This window comes from Vicia villosa, unplaced genomic scaffold (genome assembly GCF_029867415.1).
Source record: "Vicia villosa cultivar HV-30 ecotype Madison, WI unplaced genomic scaffold, Vvil1.0 ctg.000074F_1_1, whole genome shotgun sequence".
NCBI lineage: Eukaryota > Viridiplantae > Streptophyta > Magnoliopsida > Fabales > Fabaceae > Vicia > Vicia villosa.
In genome coordinates, this window is record NW_026704998.1 from 152883 (window position 1) to 176359 (window position 23477).

General features: G+C 31.3%; 1 protein-coding gene across 2 annotated transcripts; it reads right to left on the reverse strand.

Annotated features, from left to right (window-relative positions):
* Nucleotides 1-9151: 9151 nt before the first annotated feature.
* Nucleotides 9152-20186, reverse strand: LOC131623596 (uncharacterized). Of its 2 annotated transcripts, XM_058894597.1 has the most exons (15): nucleotides 19884-20186; nucleotides 19568-19793; nucleotides 19386-19465; nucleotides 16970-17008; nucleotides 16796-16814; nucleotides 15024-15077; nucleotides 13855-13982; nucleotides 13712-13780; nucleotides 13347-13432; nucleotides 12451-12560; nucleotides 11369-11419; nucleotides 10433-10491; nucleotides 10154-10198; nucleotides 9951-10025; nucleotides 9152-9559 (listed from the first exon to the last, which is right to left on the reverse strand). In XM_058894597.1, the coding sequence occupies exons 1-15, from the start codon at nucleotides 20049-20051 to the stop codon at nucleotides 9440-9442; spliced, it is 1329 nt and encodes a 442-aa protein (XP_058750580.1). In that variant the 5' UTR covers nucleotides 20052-20186; the 3' UTR covers nucleotides 9152-9439. The 2 variants fall into 2 exon arrangements, with proteins under 2 accessions (XP_058750580.1, XP_058750581.1); XM_058894598.1 differs by lacking the exon at nucleotides 15024-15077.
* Between the last annotated feature and the right edge of the window lie 3291 nt (nucleotides 20187-23477).

The window sequence follows — 23477 nt, forward strand, 5'->3', positions numbered from 1 at the left end:
TTATTTATTAAAAAAATTGATTTGAGAGATGAATGAATCATAAATCATGAGTTGTAGATTTGACTATAAATATTTTTTATTTCAAAAGAAATTAATTATATTTTTTTATTAAATTAGATTTGAGGGTAAATAAATTTCTCTTGCTCTCATGCATAGTTTTTTTCGCTTCTCTTATTTATTTATTTTAATAAAAAATTACATTTGTTTTTAATAAAAATAAATAAATTCAACTTTATAAGTTTTTTAGATTTTCGTTAATAAGTATTGTAATGAAATAAATTAAAGAATCAAATATTGAAAATAAAACCTCTTCCTTTTTTTTCTATTTTTATATATTCTTGAAAAAATATTATTCAATAACTTTTACCTATTATATTATTATCATTATTATTATTACTACCATTAATACCATGTTTATTTTTAATAAAGTGACAATAAATAAAATGTAATGATATTGAAATATAGACTATAATAAAATTCAAATTTTGATAATTAAGAGTATTTAGTTAGTACCTCTAATATGATTTCAACGAATTCACCTATATATAAATTTTTAACTAATTGGTTTGTTTAGTATATTATCCAATTCAACTATAGTAGTAACTCATATCAATATACAAATTTGTTTTATTTTATTTTAATGTTTTATAATATTATTTTTTTTCAATCTATTTTTAAAAAATTACAATTATTCTACTTTCTAAAAACAACTATCTTTAAAACTTATTATATTTCATGTACTAAAAAAACCAATAAAATATAATAATTGATATTAAATTTTAGACTTATGGTATAATATTAATATTATTTTGGATTACGGTTATTATTACAATAAGGTGAAATTAAAGAAAATAAAAGTAAATATACTTAAAATAATATATAAATTTAAATGGCTTTGGCTTACAATTGGAATATTTGGATTATGTTGTTGTTCTTTTACGTTGATTGATTTAAATGAGATTAATTTATTTTTTTTCTATTGTTAAAATAAAATTAATGCATATATGAATGTTTCTCTATTATATTTTTAGACATAAATTTGAAGTAAATGTTGTAATATTTTTAAGAATAAGAATAAAAGGATTGTGGAACGGTTAAGAAATGCACTATAAATATTATAATTATGTGATAAATTCGTTCATAAACTACTATTTTTAATTTATTTTTCATCTAGATAATAATGGAATACTTAAATTCAATGTATGACTAAATAATGATGAAATATATTATCTTTATTAACTATTAATTCTGTAATATTAAGAATAATTTAATTGAATTTAATATGATGATAATTTATCGTTTCAAAAATTATTATCTTTGTAATCATGACACTATTTTTGTACTATGTCAAGGTAAGCTACAAGTAAACTACAAGATCTTCAACTCACAAATTAAACTTGAATGTAAAATTAGAGTATCTTTGAATTGAGATTGAGACAAAATAGTGACAATGATGGAATCAAACAATGATGTTTTCTTTTTCTTTACACTTTCTTTTCTCTTTCCAACCTAGAGTATCTTTGGATTGAGACAAAATAGTGACAATGATGGAACTAAGTAATGATGTTTTCTTTTTCTTTACACTTTCTTTTCTCTTTTCAACCTAGGTATGCTATGATTTGACATATATAATGTAATCTCATAAGTGTATCTTATATCAATTTTTTTACACATTCAATTAAGTTTTATCTTTATACTCTATCATATATATTTCATTAATTATATATGTCTCATGTTTTTTATTAAATATGTTGATGATTATATTTTATTTTTTATTAAATGTTTCATTTTATATTAAATAATAGACTTGTAATGTTTATAAAATTATTGAAACTCGAAATATTTTATTACCAATTTTAATATATGTTTTTCTTACAAAAGTTGATAGTAGATATTTTAAATAACTTTTTATGACATGATAAACTGTTAAAATATTATTAAAATTATAATTTTAATATTTAAATATTAATTAATTTAAATTAATAAATTTAACAAAAAATATAAAAAATAAATAGTTAATTTATTTTTTTAAGTCTATGATTGTTTATTTGATGTTCCTTTTTCTAAAATACAATATATTAACTATAATGACTAATACTAACACATATTAAAATATAATTAATAATAATATTATTATTTTTGTATAAAACTATTTTGGCATAAAAAAATATTAACTTTAAATATATGGCAAACTGGTACTATTATTTTGTATATTTTTTACTATACAATTATGATTATAAATTTATCTCTAATTGATATATATTTTTCAAAGAACTTTATTACATTATAATGTACAATATGTTAAATTTTTATTAAATTTTAAATTTGTTTAGTTGCTATTACTTTTTAAAAAGATAATAAATATTATAAAATATTAAATATAATCTTTGTTTATTTCTACTGCCATAACATTATTAGGGGTTTGATATAAGGTTTGTCATAGAGTAAATAGGGGTAGTTGGTTGGTCTTATTTCTCTAAAGTTTTTAAAACAAGTATACGATGGTTCATTGTATTTATATTTTCTTCAGACATTTCTTAAACCTATTGTTTAATATAATTTTTCTTTGCTTTCGCCTTTAAAAAAAATTAATTGAATTAACTTTAATTACTATATAACAAAATTATGATTATTATTATTATAAAAAAATAACAAAATTTTAACTATTATTATTATTAGAAAAAATGCAGAATTAACACGAAGATAGTTCATAAAGCCTTCATTTTATTTTTCAACTTTTGCGTAGAGAAAGATGTTGAAGAGTGATAGAGCAATAAAATAAAATACAAGGGAGTTTCACGCAGAACCCCATGAGCTGTCCAAAGGTGTAGATGAAGGCAACATGATACTGTCAAGTGCAATCCTTACATTATCACGTCAGTATCCAACAGTGCTATTGGTACCATCAATGATAAATTTATTTTTCTTCAAGACAAAATACTTTATCTTATCAAAACTTTATTAAGTGTTTTAACATAATATTTTTTCTGTTATAAAATTCAATTGGTGTAATAATATTTTTTCTGTTATAAAATTCAATTGGTGTAATAATATTTTTTCTGTTATAAAACTTTATTAAGTGTTTTAACATAATATTTTTAAAAATGGGTTAATGAAGTTTTTGGTCCCTCTAAATATTGCAGATTTCGTTTTTAGTCCCTCCAAAATTTTCCTTTAAGAAATCGTCCCTTCAAAATTTTTCGTCTAAACTATTGGTCCCTAACGTCAAATTTGCTAGAGGGACCAAAAACTTCATTAACCCTTTAAAAATTAAATATTATTTTAAGTGTAAATTAAGAATTATTTAAAATGATTAAAATAAACTTTCTCTTTATAATAAAAATAATTTTTTTATTGTTTTTTCTTAATATACAAATTATATGAAATAGGAAAATTAAGCCATTGAGATAGAATTGAATAATAATGAAAACAAACTTTATTGTAAATTAAAAATATGCGGGAACAATAATACTATTTAATTTAAATATTTTTATGTCACATTGATAAATCAATACACGTAAAGAGAAATAATATTATTGTCATAATGTTGATAACAAATAGGAGTATAATATATTATGATAATTATTTTGTATCTATATTCCTTATCAATATCATTGTACAGGTGCACAACATAAACTTTTATGCATTTAATGGAAGCAATTTTACATATTTAAATCCATTACAAAATCAAATGATACTTAATGACCATTATTACAAAATTAAATACTAATTAATAATCACTATTATTATGTTCTCTATTTCTTATTTTATATACAAATCTTTTTTTTTAATATTTTATTTTATAGTATTTATTTATAATAGTGAAAAACACATCATTCATTATTCAATAATTGTTATTTCAAATTGATAGTATTTCTAAATTTAAATTAATACAATTATTGATATTTTTTTAATAAATAGAATAATCTTCATAATGTTAAGAATTTTTGTTCTAGATATGATTGTAAATATATGAAAATAAAAATGTTAAATATTTATATATGACGGTTGAATTTGATAATTTTTTCAAAATTAAAATAGTTAATACAAGTATTCTTAACAAAGACTCTTAACTTAACAAATAGAAAAATCGTACATGATTAATAAATAAAAATATATTTCAGATTTGTAATAAATAATAAAAATATAAAATGTAATATCCTAAACTAAATATATTTAAAATTAATGTATCAATCCAAACACGGAATAAATTTTTTTGTTTTTATAATTATTTATATTACTAAATTTTTTAGTATTTATTTTTGGATATATTATCATAGTCTTATTGATCTAAATATTTTTGCGGGTACCCGACCTTTTTCTAAACATTTAATTATTATTTTTCACGGGTACCAGACATTTTTCTATACATTCAATTATTATTTTTTCACGGGTACCAGATTTTTTTCTATACATTCAATTTTTTTTTTTTACGGATACCAGACATTTTCTATTAAAAAAATATAAATTTAAAACAAATGCGCGTCCCATACCAGAACCCGTGCGAACGCACGGGTTTGTTACTAGTATTGTAATTAAAAACTTGTGTCCCTTATTGGTATTCATCGTCGTTAATTAGTTACAGTGCACCAGCATTTTCAAAAGAACAATAAAAAAAGGATAATAATAATTAACTGACAGCACAGCGTAAAATATCTTACACTATCGCATGAGTATATATATATATATATATATATATATATATATATATATATATATATATATATATATATATATATATATATATATATATATATATATATATATATATATATATATATATATATATATAGAGGTGAGGGCATATCATATGAGAATGTCTTTTTTATATGAGAATGTGAAAATGAATCTGAACCATTAGATTTTAAAATAAATGGTGGAGATTATGTGTGAATACTTTTTCATCTCTCCTCCATCATTAAAATAAAAGATTTAGGAGAGAGAAAAAAAAATTCACACATAATCTCCACCATTTATTTTAAAATCTAATGGTTCAGATTCATTCTCACATTCTCATATGATATGCCATATATATATATATATATATATATAATGGGATGAGTATATATAAAATATTCCCTCCAATTTCACTACTATTTTGGGAATATTTACTAAATCCACTAAAAAAAAGAAACAATAAAAAAAAAATAGATAATATCCAAATTTGTTTAAATTGATTTTGTACCTTTTTATTTATTTTAGGAATGATGATAAAAATGTAGAATTTTGTCAATATATATTTTATTCAATTTTTTTATTATTATTTTTTAATCAATAAATAAAAGGTTTAATGGACATGCACTGACAGTGTAAAATAGTTTTACACTGTCATCCAATAGAAAACAAGCAATCTGCCATGTCATTAAAAAAATTTCAAAATAAAAGTGTGGTGTAATTAGATGCATGAGTGTGATTGGTCGACAGTGTAAAATTAAGTTTTTTTAAAAAGATTTTACGATTAAATGAAAACGATGGTAAATATCATGATAAATCAAATTAAAAGATTAAATTAATTTTTAAGATATTTTAAATTCCTTTTATAAGAATAAAAATAGAAATTACTTTAAAATTAAACATGATAATCCTTTTTTAGACAAAATTGAGATACTGCAATTGCTCTTATGTAATTATATTTTATTAGAGAATATGGATGACCAAAGTCTTTATATAATCGTTGTAAAAAATAATTAAATATAAATGACTCAAATTTTATTTTTTGAAAAACAAAAGAAATTTATCCAACAAGAATATAAAAGACCGTCTCTAAATTGCATGCTAATGCATTGATCGACAAGAAAATAGATGATCGTCATTAGTCAAAAAGTGAATATTTAGATCGACAAAAAAGTAAATGATCGTCATTAGCCGAAATGCTAATATAGTTGGATTGACAAGAAAGTAAATGGTCATCTTCAGGCGATACATTGGTTCTTAGATCGACAAAAAAAGTAAATGATTGTCGCCATGCATTATGTTGGTTCTTAATCAACAAAAAAGTAAATGATCGTCGTCAGGCGGTAAGTTATTCTTAAATCAACATAAAACTAATTATTGTTGGTTCTTATATCGACAAAAAAGTAAATGATTGTCTTCAGGCGATACACTGGTTCTTAAATCAACAGAAAAGTAAATGATCTTTGCTAGGGCGGTACGTTGGTTCTTAGATCAACATAAAAGTAAACGATTGTCGCCATGCAGTACACTGGTTCTTAAATCAACAAAAAAGTAAATGATCATCGTTAGGTAGTACGTTGGTTCTTAGATCGATAGAAAAATAAATGATTGTCGTCAGGCGGTACGCTGGTTCTTAGACTGACAGAAAAATAAATAACAGTCCGTAGGTGGTAAGTTGGCTCTTAGATCGACAGAAAAAGTAAATGATCATCGTTAGACGGTATGTTAGTTCTTAGACCGGCAGAAAAGTAAATTATTTTCACCAGGCAGTAGGTTGGTTATTAGACCGACAAAAAAAGTAAATGACCGCCTTTTGGCGGTACGTTGGTTCTTAGATTGACAAAAAAGTAGGTGGTTGTCACCTGAAGATAGATCGGTTATTTGGTAGTGACCCTCATGCCATTTATCTGGAGTATAAGGAGATTACTTCAAAGGAATGTGTGTGGCAGTGACCCTCGTAGGGGCAGAAGCAAACATCTTCTTGTACCATACGATCAAGAAAGACTCTAAATGGCTTGACAACACCATTTCCCGTGTACATAACAAATGTTGTTGCATATGAACAATCCTCATTGTAGTGAGGTGCAGCTTCCGACCCGATGATGCTAGGGAAGTGGGAGATGATTCATCCCTCAAAATAGTTCAGATACAATATTAATAACAAGTGTAAGAAATGAATTATGAAAATATTAGTAACAAGAAATTACTGTAAGCAGCATACAGCTTCCTGTCATTTGTTTTGTCTTCTAAAGACAACTCCAGTCCAACTTCGAGTACAGGAAAACCAAAGAGACGCCCCTCAGTTGTACTCGGGAATCGCATATATATCGGTGGAGTACTTAAAGTAGACCACATTGATATAAGTTGTACTTTTTCACAAACATGGACGTGTCAACCAAGAACAAGAGGTAACACCTTAATGCGCAATATCAGTGGTACTAAACCTACACATCATTGCCTACGGAATCTAAGGCCCAATGCATATGGTTTTTATAAAAGCTTTACCAAAAAACTAAACCTAGCATGAGCACCTCTAGTGTCATGTATCTCATGTGCGACCTCATTTGGGTCAACCCCCAATTGGGTGACCATCAAGTTAGCGCCTTCTTGTCAACTGATCCTCTTGTAGTTCAGTAAACTCCCCTTGATGGGAAGATGCATGAGGCAAGAGACGTCATCCAAGGTGATTGTTATCTCTCCTATAGATATTGAAAATATTACGTCTCTGAGTGTACCTCTACAAATTTCGCTTGCATGTCGTGGTTTATGGTCATGTACGTAACACAACATAAACTAGCGAAACCGAAATAACAGATAGCGTCGACGAACCAAGCAGCAGTGGATTGTTCCAGCTCTAAAATCTTTCTGCTGTGGCTAATCATTTTCAAACAATCACGCTCCTGTAAAAAGAAAATATAACCATCAGTATGAATTTAATTAGTTGACAACATATGTATTGTAAAAGAAAAAATATATATATATATCTCCATACCAAACATGCCTAGCAGCATTATCTAGATAATTATAAAGTGAGAAGGTGTTAAATGGCCCTCCAAGGTAACTCGAGACCAATGCAGTTTGAGACACACGCCCGAGGCTAATCCGACTAGCGTTGTTATCTTCCATTGCACCTGTGTTAGAAACACAGATAGATATAAACAAGGCGTCCGAAGAAATTCAAAATTCCACAAAATCACCCAATTTTTTTGCCCGAGTCAAATCCGGAGATGTATCTCCGAAAACTATACAGAGCAAATCCAGATATGCATCTTTAGACAAAGCTGTGATTTTGCTCCCATGACAAAAACTCATTTTCTGCCCTCCCAGTTCCAAAACAGCTCAATGCATGTTCTTCTAGACAACCTATTTTGCTTACATTGCTACCTAATGTACATAAAACAACTAATGCAACATAAAAAATTAACTACAAATCAAAACATAAAAAGAAACAAAAATTTAAAAAACTTACCAAATGATATTGATTGATGAGAAGAAAAAGCTTTAATGTTGTGAGATGTAGGAAAAAGCTCCAATGATATATGCTTGATTGGATGGATGCAGAACTCAAATGAATTTTTTTGAGAACTTTTTAGAAAATGAATAAGGTGGAAGAGGGAAGGGTTATGGCAAGGGATAAGTATCAAAAGTATTCAGAGATGTATCTCCGGACCACTCACAACTGTTTGAATAAATGGTGTTTGTATCTACACTTTTTTTACACACACGGCGATGAATATCCAAATTCAATTTTAACGTAAAAAAAGTGTCTCTTCAATTTGGTTTGAAAAATGACAAAAATAAGTGCGTCGAAAGGGACATAATTGACTTTTTATGATGTTGTGGGATAACAACTAAGGATGGAAAGAGTATCCCCTTAATTCTTCAAAAACATACCTATCTAGCTCATTAAAAAAATAAGCATTTTTGTAAACACTTGCAATAAGAGTTTTCTATTCCAATAATTTTTTTTCTATTAAATTTTTTTATTACAATAATAACACTATTATTTTGGATAAAAATCACAAAAGTGAATTAAGTGATTGGAATTAAAGAATGATGGATTGTTCTCACACTTTTCGCATTTTCACTTAAACAAAATAAATAGTGTAGTTCTCTTCCTGGGCTTTGGTCCTCTCTTTTATCAAAAAATAATAATAATAAATTAAATGTTTATTTTAGTTAAAACAAGATCAGGCAGTTTAAATTTAATATAAAATTAAACTTTAAATAAATAAGTAAAATAATAATAAAATAAAATAAAAAACACCTATATAAATCGTCCAATCTCAGGCTAGCGATGCCAAATTCACGGATTGCATGGATGCCTAAGAATTTGGAGATGGAAAATCATGTTCCATGGAACTACACTACAGAATTTGCCTAAATTAAAATCATAAAACAACATCCTAAGTTTCACTGTGTTTCCACTTTCCATGAATCAGCTATTTTTAATTTTTAATCAACGAATCATACTAATAGAAAATAAGGAGTAAAAACATCAATGCACTGGCCTCAATTTAGCAGTTTGAATTATAATATACAAAATACCGCCTATTTATGCTTTCACCTTTAATAAAAAAAAGGTAACAACTTCATGAGAGTAACAAACTATAAAGAACCGTGAATTAGATTTGGCTGACAACCAAAAAAAAAAAAATCATAACAGAACAATCACTTGGAAAAAATGCATGCTCTGTATGCTATATACATTTAAACCACTCATGCTGTATTGTATACTCTATACAAAGAAAACCCGAGATGAACTTCACCTCGAATCTAACTTTTCCCACAGACGAAATGTTTTCCTTAATATAGGATCGGCTGAAAACCCTTCTGCATAAGCACTGATAGCTGTTAAAAGGCTGTTGAATTTGCTGCCATTATCCTGTGCACAATTTAATTTTTCAAATGTTAGATGTCTCGCGGAATGTCAAAGCATAATAGCCTACGGCCAAACATTTACAGAACTAAAGTTTATTGCATTTAATAACAATTCGTAAGATTAAGTGTTTGATTATGAATTCAGAAATGTGTGAATGATTTGGGTAAAGTTTCAACTGATCATTTGATGATAAATTTTGTTTTTGTTCCTGAAAAATATCAAGTCAAATACCTTATAAGTATGAGATAAGAGCATGATTATGCATATGGTACAAAAACATGACACTAAATATGAGGCTTTTAAATAAGGTCTATAGTTGGACCTAAAAGGCCATACCAAAAACTAAATAAAAAACCTAAAATTGAAAATTGAAACTGCCTTCAGTGCCACAAACCTCGGGTTTATGAAACAAGAGATCTTTTACAGCAAATGGTACCATGTAGGATGGGAGATCAGAACGCAACAATGCCTGTCATAATTTGGAACGCTAATGTATAAATGCAAATTTCCGGTTAAAGGATAAAAAGACAGAAAAAGAAACAAAAAAAAAGTGTGTATATGAAAACAATAAAAAATATCAGAGATTGAGATGCTTGCCAATTCCTTGCTTAATCGAGCTTGCTCGGCATTTTCAATTAAGGTCTGCAAAGAAAATGGCAAAAAAAAAAATCACAAAGTTGGTATTGACATTATAAAGGTCAACTAGAATACTTCCAAAAGGTAAAACCAATAATATCATATACAGTATAGTTTCAAACAAGGGATGTGATTATATTCAGATGCTAAATAGATCTTATTAATCATGTTGAATAAGATATCACAAGCTTCAGTGAGGACATTTTACACATTACATGAATAACCATGAATCAGGAATACCTTTCTAATGCGATCCTCTTTGATTTGATCGACAGATTCCAACAACCTCTCCAATGTGCCTATTCAAATAAGTGGAGAGAGATGACTTAAAATCATATACAGAAATACAGAAATATATGAAGATACAAGACCAAGTAACAATACACACTTTTCAAATAAGTTTGTTCTACTTAGTAAGATTATTTGGATGACTAAATAATCAAATGCCAGCCAAGCAACCATCCAATAAAATCTTTGTAATTTAAATAGTTTTCAAAATAATACTAAGGACGAGAACCAAAAGCAAAAAAGAAATGAGCCACGGACGCACTCATATGCAGAAAGAAAGAAAGAAAAATAGACATTTTTTTGTCAATAAATTTACATTTATATTTTCTAGAAAACTATGTGATTTTCCAGCCATGCCAAACACTTAAAGAATATAACAAAAGAATGATGACAAGAACCCAATTATTTGATTAAAGAAGAAGCAATTCCCAATGACATGCAGAAAATACAGTGTGGAACCTCTATCTCAGAAACAATAAACAGAAAGAAAAGAAAATACACAGATAGATCAGGACTTCAGTCAACAACTCCCGGTGCAAACCCTATCAAATTCAAGCCTAATCTCTCTACATTCCCTATCATATTTTATCTACCTCTGAGCTAGAGCCCTCTCTTTCCATGCTAAACAATTTTCCTGTGGACCGGTATAGGGTGCATAACAAATTTACTAACAAGCTCATTTTCTTTTCCCATACCAAGTCTCCTTAGATGCTCACTTTGGGCAAATTAAAGAACAGAAGCTTGCATATTAGATAAGAAGACAAACTATTATTAGGAGTTGACTCTGGAAATAAAATCAGAAATCACAGTACTTGCTGAATGTTAACTTCCCATGATGCCAGAACATTATTTACTTTTGAAAAAATGAGAATGTTAATGAAACCTCACCAAATTTACTGATCAATTGCACAGCATAAGTGTCTCCAATCCCATTAACTCCTGTATTCACAAAATATTATAAGTATTAAATACTTAATAAAATTTAAGCAGCATATATAACTTATCCCCTGAAAACAGAAAAGCATGCTTCGAAAAAAAACACACATTCCATTCGCGACTCTAATCTTAGGTAATGATGATTCATTAGTTTGACATGTAGAAAGACATTGAAAGATGATTCCTGGACCTTGATTCCACAAAGCAGGAATGACCCTGGAAGAAGTGGCTCCTTGAAGAATGGAATGTATTAAATTTTGTTTTCCCTTTATACTTTAATTAGGTGTTGTTTATAATTATAATCTGGCTACAAATAAAGTTCAGGAACAGAACTTGAACGTTAGAATGAAATAATGTAAAATAGATGGCAATGTTTAGGAACCTCACATTTACGAATTGTTAACAAGTTTTCTTTTCTATGTTAAAGGAGTATATTAAGACATAAATCTGCAAAACATGGGAGATTAACATCCAATGTTTTTAATCAGAATATGCAGTGAAAATGAGTGAAAAAAACGAGTGTCCCGGGAAACAATTAAATGGGGTGTTTCATTTTTATTTTTTTGAGATTTCAGTCTGAAAGGAATTAAGCTATGATGTATGAGAATTGAGAAGTAGAAAAACAGTTCAATTTAATATCAATAAACAGAGTTACCCCATATGTAGGAAGCTTGTCATAATTAATAAGTTGATTTTTCCTACTTTCTGTTAGTCGGTGTGTCGTTTTTGATAAGAGGCTCTTCTCTTGTACTTTTTCTATAATGTTATAAACTGTATAGGATTATGGTCTTGTTGAAATTATAGGAAAAGATAGAAAGGAGAAATGGGAGAACATACTTTACTAATAAGAAACTGGATCAGGCCTAACATTCTAACAGATCTTATTACCCATTGATTTCAAAGGTGACAAATAAGAAATTAATTAAGCATGTCCTCATATTTAAATTTTGAAAAGCTTCCAGTTCATAACCTCGTTCAATTTTGAATCAAATTTCATAAAATGATGTTCCAAATAGAGAGCAGCACAAAATAACCTGGAATATTATCAGATCTGTCACCAGAAAGTGCAATCATATCCACAAATTGGGATGGTTTCAGACCTCCATATCGCTTTTCAAAGTCCTCGACTCCAAATGAAACCACCCTATTGAGAGAGAGAAAAAACTCTTAAAACATAAGAATAAACTACTTATTTACTTAGAACGGGAGATTACAATCAACCAAATAAAGGTCCGTTTACTTCCCATTTTTCATGCTTTCATTTTACCTTCACTAATGAACATAAGAGAATATAGATCCAATATTTCTCTCACTATTTCCTATTACAATTTTTTAAAATAGATCAAGATTTTGCTAAAAATATAAAAAATTTCAAAAACAGTCTTCATTGTTTCTGAAAAAATGAACACAATTGCTCTCTATTACAATTGCTCACCACACAAGTTTCATCTCCTTGTTAACAATTTAAATGAACACATTTTAAAAAATGAAAACTGAATGTTGAAAGCCTTTTCGCTGTAGCTTTGTTGCAATTTGTTTTTAACTTGATGTGTAAGAAAGTATATTATTGTTTCTGAATTGCCCAGTATATGGTACCGATAATATTGCAAGTAATACAGAACTCAAAAATAATAGAAACAAACAAAATCAATATAAAACAACATCATATAGCATAATATTTATATAGCTTGCAAGTTAAAACTGTCCCCACTCTGAAAAACTGCACAACCAGAGAGTTTAAAGTAACGTCTTCGCTTTCAATTTCTTCCTCCGGTAATGTAACTTTTATGTAAAAAAGGGTAAGAGGAAAAAAGGATAAAAACCCTTTATTAGACAATTCTCATTATTTTAGCAGAAATAAAAATAAATTGCTATTAGTTATTGCACTAGATCATTATGATATTAACTCTAAATCATGTCTGATACTTACTCATCACCACGTGGAGCAAGTCTTAGGAGACGTAACGACGGAGATAGAATCTGAAAAAAATCTTTGTCTGGGGAGACAACTCGTACCTATCATCAAGATGAGACAAATTAGTGACAGGGACTTCATAATATCACTGAGGGTATTTCCATGACAAAAGCAGCAGCACCGTGCTATTTAGATTTTATTATTCAAGCAGAATAATCCCATCTATAAATGCCCCACCCTCCCCTTTTCAATAACCGAGTACATGATTTAACATTCATTCATAATATTATAATACTATTTCTTAAAATTTGTAGAGGTGCATCGGAGTTAGAGAGTGTGAACCATTCCTCTATCTTGAAGTTATTAGTTAGTAATATCACCTTGTACCCAGCATCAACACTCCTTAAGGCTAATGTTCCAATCACATCATCTGCTTCTACACCTGGAACCTATCAGTTAATGAATATATATCAGTTAAATATACACCCTTAAAACCTGTAAGCAATATAAATCCACAACTTGCCTCAATGACTTTTATGGACATTGCCTTGATGGATGCTTTGAGGTATTGAAGTCCCTGAACAATGGTATCAGGAGTAGGAGGACGATTGCTCTTGTACGAAGGATATAGATTGTGCCTAAAGTTCTGGCCTTCAAACAAAGTGCACGTCAAATTAGGACGCCTCACATTAAAAGGCTGTAAAATAATGTGCTAAAAACATGGTCAATGAATCATGTAAATCTCAAATAAAAAGCTTAGTCATTTAACTTTTATTCGAAAAATACCGCAAAATACGACATTAACTATCCCGGTCCATTTGATTCAAAGCATCACTAAGAATCCAAAGTGAGACAAATAAAAGCAGAATATAATGTCAAAGGTCATGCATTCCACATTATTATTACATCTTACAATTCTAACATAGATATTGTGGTCCCAATGAAGCTTGAAGAAGGAATATAAATAAAAATGAGAAAGAACGGCCCGGTAGGAACATAATCACTTATGTTTTTGGCGGGAAACAGGAGGGCTGAAGCCCAAAAAGAACAAATTGCAAGGAAATCAACCGACACTGAAAAGCATTATATCCTTCAAATTCAAAGTCTAGAACCTTTCGTTCTTGTTATTCCCCTCTTAAGCAATTGAGACTTGAGAGTATTATCTGGAATTACCACCAACCAAGTGATGACCAAAGTACTTCATCTGAATGACTTAACCTAGACTATAGGAAGTATGAACATCAAAACCTAGTATGTATCTCCAATAAGAAGGGCAGGAGCAAGAGGAGTTTTGTTTAAGGTGGGCAGGGACAATGTGAAAGAACAATTTATCTGGGGAAGCCAAATATATCTTTAAATACTCAAATAGGAGAATTTGATAGGAACAGTGGAGAGAAAGGCCTAAATGATTCACAGGAAAAGAATGTTACATTTTTCTTACATCTCTCTAAGCAGCCAGCGGGAATAACAGAGAATATTCCTTTTGTAATTCTTTCTTTTTCAATAAATAAATAAACCACCTAACTATACTGTTCTCATACCTTGGGCATGTCAAAATTAGAGGCTAAAATTAAAATTGTATTACACTCAGCCCTTACCCATATATAACCACAAAAGAGGTTTAAATTCTAATATTGGTCTTACATTTTGATTTCATCCCTCAAAGACACTGAAACTCAGAATTTAACATACCTTTAGCAGTAAAACTTTCTTTTGATGAATTACAAGTATGACGAAAAGGAATTCCTGAAATGAAAAGGAATCCTTTATTAAGATTTTACTTGACAGTTGAGAGAAGCTTTACAAAACAAAGAACTTGAGAAATGCAAGTTAGACTCTAAATCCTTAGTATGCCCAAATACCACAATTGCATCAATAGCTTGTAGAAGCAGCTTGCACTCAACTGAACATAATATTCCTCCTATGACACTCTCTTCATTGATCATAATAAGTTTCGCATAAATACAACAGCCTTAGCTATCGGTGCAAGAGTTTGGTGGGGAATCGTCAATCAAACAGTAATTCATTAAATCTATTTATGCTTTCCAAGGGTAAAAAGAATCTCATCTCTTTGATTTCTAACCTACAGGATGAAATTATCTCTAAAGTTTATGATTGGATAATAAATTACCTCTATTCCTTATCATACATATTTGTCTTCCTTTAATATTTATGATTAAAATAAACAACAATATGAACGCGTTAGTACAAGATTCCAAAAAGAGAATAAAAATCTTTCACAAATAGCATAAAAACACTCAACCCCGTTATTTTTCGTTAAAAAGCTCCCATTGTTGTATGTTCCGTAAAAGAACAATGCCTAATACATCAGACAGAACGAAAAGGTAGTTCTCTCCAGCAGGATAGAGCAATGGCAGAAACCAGTCCAAGTTTTAGTGAGACATGTCTTAAGAATCATATAGCTTTTTGCTCAACTGCGAATCTTAAATACTTCATATAAAAGAAAGAAAACAGTGTAAAACCAATATTGCTGGCAGAGGATCAGGGCACTTGGAGCATAACATAAATGACGTACGACTAAAACAATTTTTTAAAGCCCAGTCTGGAATTCATAGTGAAGAGATATGTGCATGTTAAATCAAACCAAACTGCGTCAAACTACTGTATTTGCGTGACCAATTTGACACTTCCTCGCTGTTTTTTTGTGTAGAAAAAAACATCTACGTGACTTCGTAGACATCTGTGTTATTTGAATCCAAATTGTTGATGGCCTTTCTGTTGAAAATCCAGACCCAATTGATTAGGCCTCCTAATGGTAAAGACCATACTAAAGTTGCACAGGTGTCCATTCTGCTTTTGGGTTACTTCAAGAACGCATTTCCAATCTTAGGGGTTCATCCAGTGAGGGATTACCCGGGGAGTTAATTTGCTTAAAACAGAAGTACTTGCTCACTTTTTGTAAGAGCTCATAAAACTAACTTACGATATACACATAAATTGTTTTAATATTTGTTTATAGGCTTTCCAAAATAGCTTATGGAAACAGCTTATCCTCAAAGACTCTTTGATTGTACAATCAACTTATACATAAGCTCTCATATAAAGTGTTTATTGACGGTTAATTAAGATGTTTACACAAATACCCTCTAAGCCCACCATTCTGTCTTTAATGTCTATGTTTCCCCCCAGCATCTATATTGTAGTTGTGAACAGTCTGATTTTTTTATAATGTTTTCGGTCAATAACAGACAGAATCCTAATTTGGTCAAGAAAATCAACATGATTTTATCAAAACATAAGGTGCCTAACACAACTCTACATGCAAACTAAACTTCAACTCAATTTATTACCTACGCAAGCACATCCCAAGTATAAAATAATCAAAATATATAGTATTATTGTTGTAATTATAATTAAAAGGAACTTATTTTCTATTACCATGAAGGATCAAATAGGATTGCAACATATACTAGCAAATATAGAAGTGGAATCTGATATCTTACCATCATGGTCAAACACTACCTGCATGCAAAAGAAACCATTATTTAGCCCGACTAACTGATTGTAAACATGAAAAGGGAAATGCAACCTTTTCACACACATAACTAGTGAAGATGACAAATTTAAAGGAAATGCAAGCGTTTCACATATATAAATGCATAAAGGATAAAACGTACCACCACATGAGAAGGGATAAATTCCAGAACATCAATTATCTGCAAGAAGAAAACCAAGACTAACTAAAAGATGAAAATGGCACATATCAGACAAAACGAAACTTCTTTGTGCCTTTAATCCAGTGTTATCGGTTGTGGATGGCAGAAAGCCAGAATTCCGTCGTAAAATGCCATGGCACCTCCATCCTTCACACATAGCCCAGTGTTCATGGCCGATATTTGACAACACTAATTCAGTCACAGTTAAAATTGAATGATTTCCATGAACACAACTATTTTCCCCCCTTTTCTTGACTGTGGAAAAAAACACTGCAAAGTTTCTTCAGTTTAAAATAAAATTATTGTTCATTAAGCATGTGTTTCATCCAGAAGACAATTATTAAGTTGCAGCACTTCTAAGAGCGCGTGTTTGCAACTGGTACTTCTGCATTTTATGACACTATAAACACATATTTAATTATTAGACAAATAGCTTATATTATAAGGCTGAGCCAACAGCCTCGCAAATTTTCATTCCAAGAACATTTATACACCCTCCTTCTCAAAATAACTGGCATATATTTGTAAAATAATTGTCCCAAAATGACTTTAAAAGATGAGGATGTTGAGTTGGATGTGTGTTAAGGCAAAGATAAGATTAGAAATGACAATATTAGATAGAGAATTCGGGTAGCACCTATAGTAGAAAAGACAGTGGGAAATAGACTGAGATGGTTTGAGCATGTAGAGAAAAGACATGTAGATTATGTTGTAAAGAGAGTAGATCAAATGGAGGGGAGTCAAACAACTAGAGGTAGAATAAGACCTAAAAAAACTATTAAGAAAGATATTGAGATTAACAAATTAGATAAAAACATGGTCTTTGATAGAACATTATGGCATAATTTAATCCATGTGGTCGATCTCGCTTAACGGGATAAGATAAGTATTATCGAAACATAGACACATAATATGACATATAATTATATAATAATAATAATAATAATTATTATTATTATTATTATTATTATTATTATTATTATGTTGTAACTTGTATTATTGTTGGTTCCATTAAGTCCTGATAGAAAGTATGTGAGAAGTGCATTGCCCTTTTGTTGATAGTTGGTATATCATCAACTAGGATTGATCTGATCTAATGAAACAGTCAAAATATATAACCACCAGATTTCAAATAGACTTGGCCAGTCAAAATATATAACCACCAGGTTTCAAATAGACTTAGCCATTATCACTTTTAGGGATGTTCTGCCTAATAAATTTCTCCATAATAAATATTCTACTTAAAGATGTTCTGCCTAATAGATTTCTCCATAATAAATATTCTACTTAAAAGGCACATTTTATTAGAGTGCTCCCATTATTCATAAAAGGTCTTTTGGGCTTCACTAGACTCATTTGTCATAGCGTCATTTTTTTCAACCTTTGACCTTGAGCCTAAATCCAAGTTAGCTAGATATAGTTGAGTAAAGATAGCTGAGTAAAGATCTAAGGACTTTTTTTCAATCCTCAAATGAGTCTTACTAAAGACCAAAAAAACTCTGAAAAAATGGGAGCACTCTAACAGAGTGTACCTTAAGGTGATAGCATTTACTATGGATAAATCTATTAAGCAGCGCATCCTTGAACGTGATAATGGCAAGGTATATCTGAAATCGGGTAGTTATATATTATGACTATCCCATTAAGTCACACTAATTCTAATTGTCGTACCAACCATCAGTAAGAGGGCAATACACTTTTCACTTGCTTTCTACCTCTGAATTAATTGAACCAGCGATATACACAATTTGTATTGTTATTATTTAATTGTATATGTCATATTAGTGTCTATGATTAGGAAATATTTATCACGATAAGGCTTGGTTATTGTTGTAATTATGCCCTCGTGCCTCTAATTAATATTAATTGCATCACCCTCGATTCAATATATTCCATTTTCCATTTATCATAAAGGTGAATACACCATTACACGATACTTACATATAAGAATACTTTAGTAAAAGTATTTTTCTCTCTATCATTTATACAACTTTTTTAGGTTGAGGGAGTAACAAATAATCTTGATCCAAGGTTTCATTTATCAATTCAGTGTCTCAAATTAATCTCAATCTTCTTAACCAAAGTTGGACATTAAAATTAGAATTTACCATGAAATGTTTCTATTCTTCCGTAAAATTCAGAATACCTTGATGAGGGGGGAAATGCCCTTCATCTATAGTTCTAGTCATCTATAGACTATAGTTGTACTCATTAGAGATCAATATAACAACACTAAAGAAATAATGCACCAAGATGACAAAAAAACTGATGACAGTAGCATAAATGTTTGCGAATTCTACAACTCAAAATGAGAAAATAAAAAATCAGCAAATAACTTACAAATAAAAAATCAGCAAATAACTTACAAATAACTTACAAATGACAGTGCTGAAAATATCGTCAAAACCCAATCTCCGTTTCCATCAGCATGTGTTAGATGACCATGGTGCAATTTCGCTATCATACCAACACAGGTTAACAACAATCATTTACATTTTTCAAACAAAACCGCAAACAAAAAATGAAATAGCACATGTAAACAGGAACAACAATGTATACCTAAAAGCTTGTAGTATGCCCTATGAATTACCGATGTGCCATCAATGAGCATGACTCTGCCATTGAAAGAATCACTGTTCGCTGCAGCTTCCGCATTGCTAACAGAACCAAGCTGCACAGCAGGAGCAGCTCCGTAACTAATTTCTGGAGCCAATGTTGCATTGCTCTGAGAAGTTGCAGAAACAACTCTATCTCCACGCGAATCTAAAGTCTCAGTACAATAACCCTAACGAAGAAACGCGAAAAAACCAGATATAATATGAAGAAAATAAGCACGGTGAGTAATAATGTAAAGTTGATTACGCGAGTGGTTCACCTTCGAGAGTGGTGCGCGTGAAGAACTGAGCAGCTTCGGAGATTGAAAATTGAGAGAGTAGTTACCGGCGGTGGCGGTTCCGGTAACGCGGCGGCGAGGAAATGGAATTCGTCTCCACAAGAAATGCGAGTGAAGAAACAAATGGTTGTATATACAGCAATATGCCATTTGAATGTTTTGGTGTTATAGTAGAGAGAATAACGGCATTGAAGTCAAAAGCACGCTACGGAGTAGAAGAAAGCGCGCGTGTTAAAGGGAAGAGAATGAACCTTGGAGTTTCAGTTTTGGGATGAAGGAGGAGTTGTATGCGACTAAGGAGATATGTCAAATTGTGCTGGGCTGGGTTGGGCTGGTATGTAAGGCCCGAGATAATTGTTAAATGTAACCCCAACAATAGCATAAGAGGGATGATACATGGAAATTTTATGTGATTTATGGTTTACATAATCATACCTTGCAAACCGAGTTAGTCAATCATCTCATTGTATAATCGTACTTGTTTGCCACGAAATCTAAAGATGTGCCCTCGTCTTTAGACGAGCTGAATTCTGCCACGAAATTTGTCAACACTTACAACTCATGCTTCCACCTGGGACATATTGTATGTCATATTCTAAGAGCTATACCTCCTAGGATACAATCCTCCCCGCTAAATAAGGTTTCTTTAAAACCTGACGGACATGATAGTTGATTTTCACCAGAATCTTGTAATCCTGAAAGTATGGTATAAGTTTTTTTCTGCAACGACGACGACTAATACTAGTTTCTTGAATTTCTAATACTGCGCCTCGATGCCATTGAACATTATGCTTACGAAATACACTGGTATCTCTGCCCTATCCACTTCCTAAACAAGGACTGAGCCCATCACCTGATATGTAATCGATAGATGGAGAAGTAATGGTGAATCTTCCCTCGGGCAAGTGAGGAGATTATTGACCTTGGTGAAAGCCTCCTCACACTCAGTGGTCCATTTGAATCTCTCTTTCTTCTTTTAGACAACAGAGAAGATGAAAGTTTTGTCGCCTGCACATGAGAGGAAGCAAAATATGGCAGCGAGACGGCATGTAAGTTGTTATACATCCTTCACATTAGTGGGGCCATTCATGGTGATGATTGCTTGACACTTATTTGGGTTAGCCTAAATGCCCCTATGTGTCGGCATGAACCCTATGAATTTCTCTGCTTGAACCCCGAAAGAGCACTTGATAGGGTTTAGGCCCATATCATATCTCTTTATTGACAGTAGAACATCCTTTAAATCTTATGTGTGGTTGTGTCCTCCTTAGTTTTAACAATCAAGTCATCTACACAGGCCTCAATGTTCTGCTCTATTTGATGGGAGAAAACAATGTCCATGAACCGCTGATAGATGGCGTCAGCGTTCTTGGGGGCGAAGGGCATCCCATTGTAGTAATAGTTGCAATAATTCAACATGAAGAATGTTTTAGGCGCGTCTAGGGAATCCATCCGAATATGATTAGTACCCCCGAGTATGCTTCCATGAAGCTTAACATGCGGTAACCTGATGATCCATCGACTGGGTGATCGATATTCAACAACGAATATGAGTCTTCGGGACATACGATGTTCAGATTGGTAAAATTTACATTTATGCGTCACCTGTTGTTGGCCTTTCGTACCAGAACTGTCTTGGCCAACTAGGTGAGATATTTTGTTCCTGTGATGAATCCAATGTTATATAGTTTTTATACCTCTTCATCAAAGATGACTTTTCTTCTTGCCTATTTTTTCGCTCCCTCTGTGGCAGTGGTGGAAAAGGTTGATGGCGAGGCAATGACTGACAACCTTTATGTACATGTTTGGCACGTCGCATGGCCCAAAGTGAACATATTGACATTCTCAATGAGTTGATCGACTAGTTCTTGTTCCTTCATCGTATACAACAAAATACATATCTTCGTAACTTTATGGGCGCGAGGACCTATATGCACCTCCTTCAGATCTTTTGTGGTTGTGAGCCTTTCCACTTCCACGCCCATTATATATTCCCGACACTCGAAGTAAATACTTAGAACTTCGGAAGAAAGGACATTTACAAGGGCGATCTCTTCACTGGATGTCTCCGGGATACTTATATAGCATTCCCAAACCCCTTGTTGGTCTCCTTGAATTGTACTGATCGTTGGGCATGGCAACGGGGCGGGTCGGAGATGATTTTTACCTCCCCCAAACTCAAATCCCTAAATAATCCCCGTTCTCCGCCCCAAACCTAAACGAGGATGTAAAATTAAAACTCAGACCCGTTCCAAACGGGTTCGGGTATCCCTGCCACGCCACCATCCATTTAATAAAATAAATTTTTTAGTAAAAATATTTATTTTTTCCAAAATTAAATTACTTTATAAATAATAAAATAAAACAGTCTCCAAAAAGTTCATACAAACATTTCAAATATTTTAAATAATAAATACAAATCAAATTATTAAAATATTGATCACATATTTAATATTCTAAATCATCACACAATAATAATAATGTACATAATAAAATAAAGGGGGAAGGTTCAAGGGCGTGTTCGGGGTGTGTACTAGTGTCCCCAATACTCGACTCATCCCCGTATGTTGTAATCGGGGAAAACCCAAACTCTTTTAAAGCGAGTTGTTCTCGTCAATTTCAAGACGGGTTTTATTGCCATATCTACTGATGATCGCCCTTTAGAGAACATGTATTTTAAGGTTAAGTACATGGTGGAAACAACTGCCCCTAGGGCGTTGATAGCCGGTTGCCCTAGAATAACAAGATACAATAATAAGACGTCTGCAATGAGGTAACTAACGTTAATAGCTTTGGTGTTTGCTCCCTTGCCACACGTGATTTTCAGGGTTACATGACCTATTATTTGAACATGTTCTCTTGATAACCACGTCAAAGAACCGCTAATTTTTTTATGTCGTTCGGGTTAAGTTGCGACTTCTAGAAAGAGTCCCAAAACATAACGTCAGCAGAGCTACTGGGATCTATCAAGACACGTTTGATATCCTAGTTGTCGTGTTTTACACTGACGATGAATGAATCATCATCATTAGGGTTGAGTCGAGGGCGCCCTCCTCGGAGAAAATGATGTTAACTCCTATTTTCCGTATGAGGCTTTTGGGAGCGCAATGGGATATTACATTCGTTACAAACACCCACCTTGCGTATTTACTTTGGGCGACTATGGAGCTGCCTCTCTTAGCAAAACCTCAGGCAATAGTGTTTGTGTTGTAACGTAGAGTCTTGTCGGCCATCTTCGAAAGAAAGATAAAATGGGTTAGAGTGAAGGTGAGGCCCAAGCTATTTTTTACCAGGGCCCTCACGATAGGCGCCACTATACTGGTAAAAAGTTCAGATGTGCAGGTTCCCTATGTTAGGGCAGAGAAACTTAGAAGCCTTTGACGTGGTTAGGGTTTCCCCACGACAGCGAGAAGCCCCGTACAATGGTGTTTTATGATGGCTTTATAAGTCCTGCTCATGTGAGGTGTGGGGCTCTAAAGATGATCGGTGTGCGTTATAACCTTGTTAAGTGCCATGCTTTAGGGTGTAATGATATGCCCTCTTTCCATGTGGGGAAGAGTATTTATAAAGACTTAT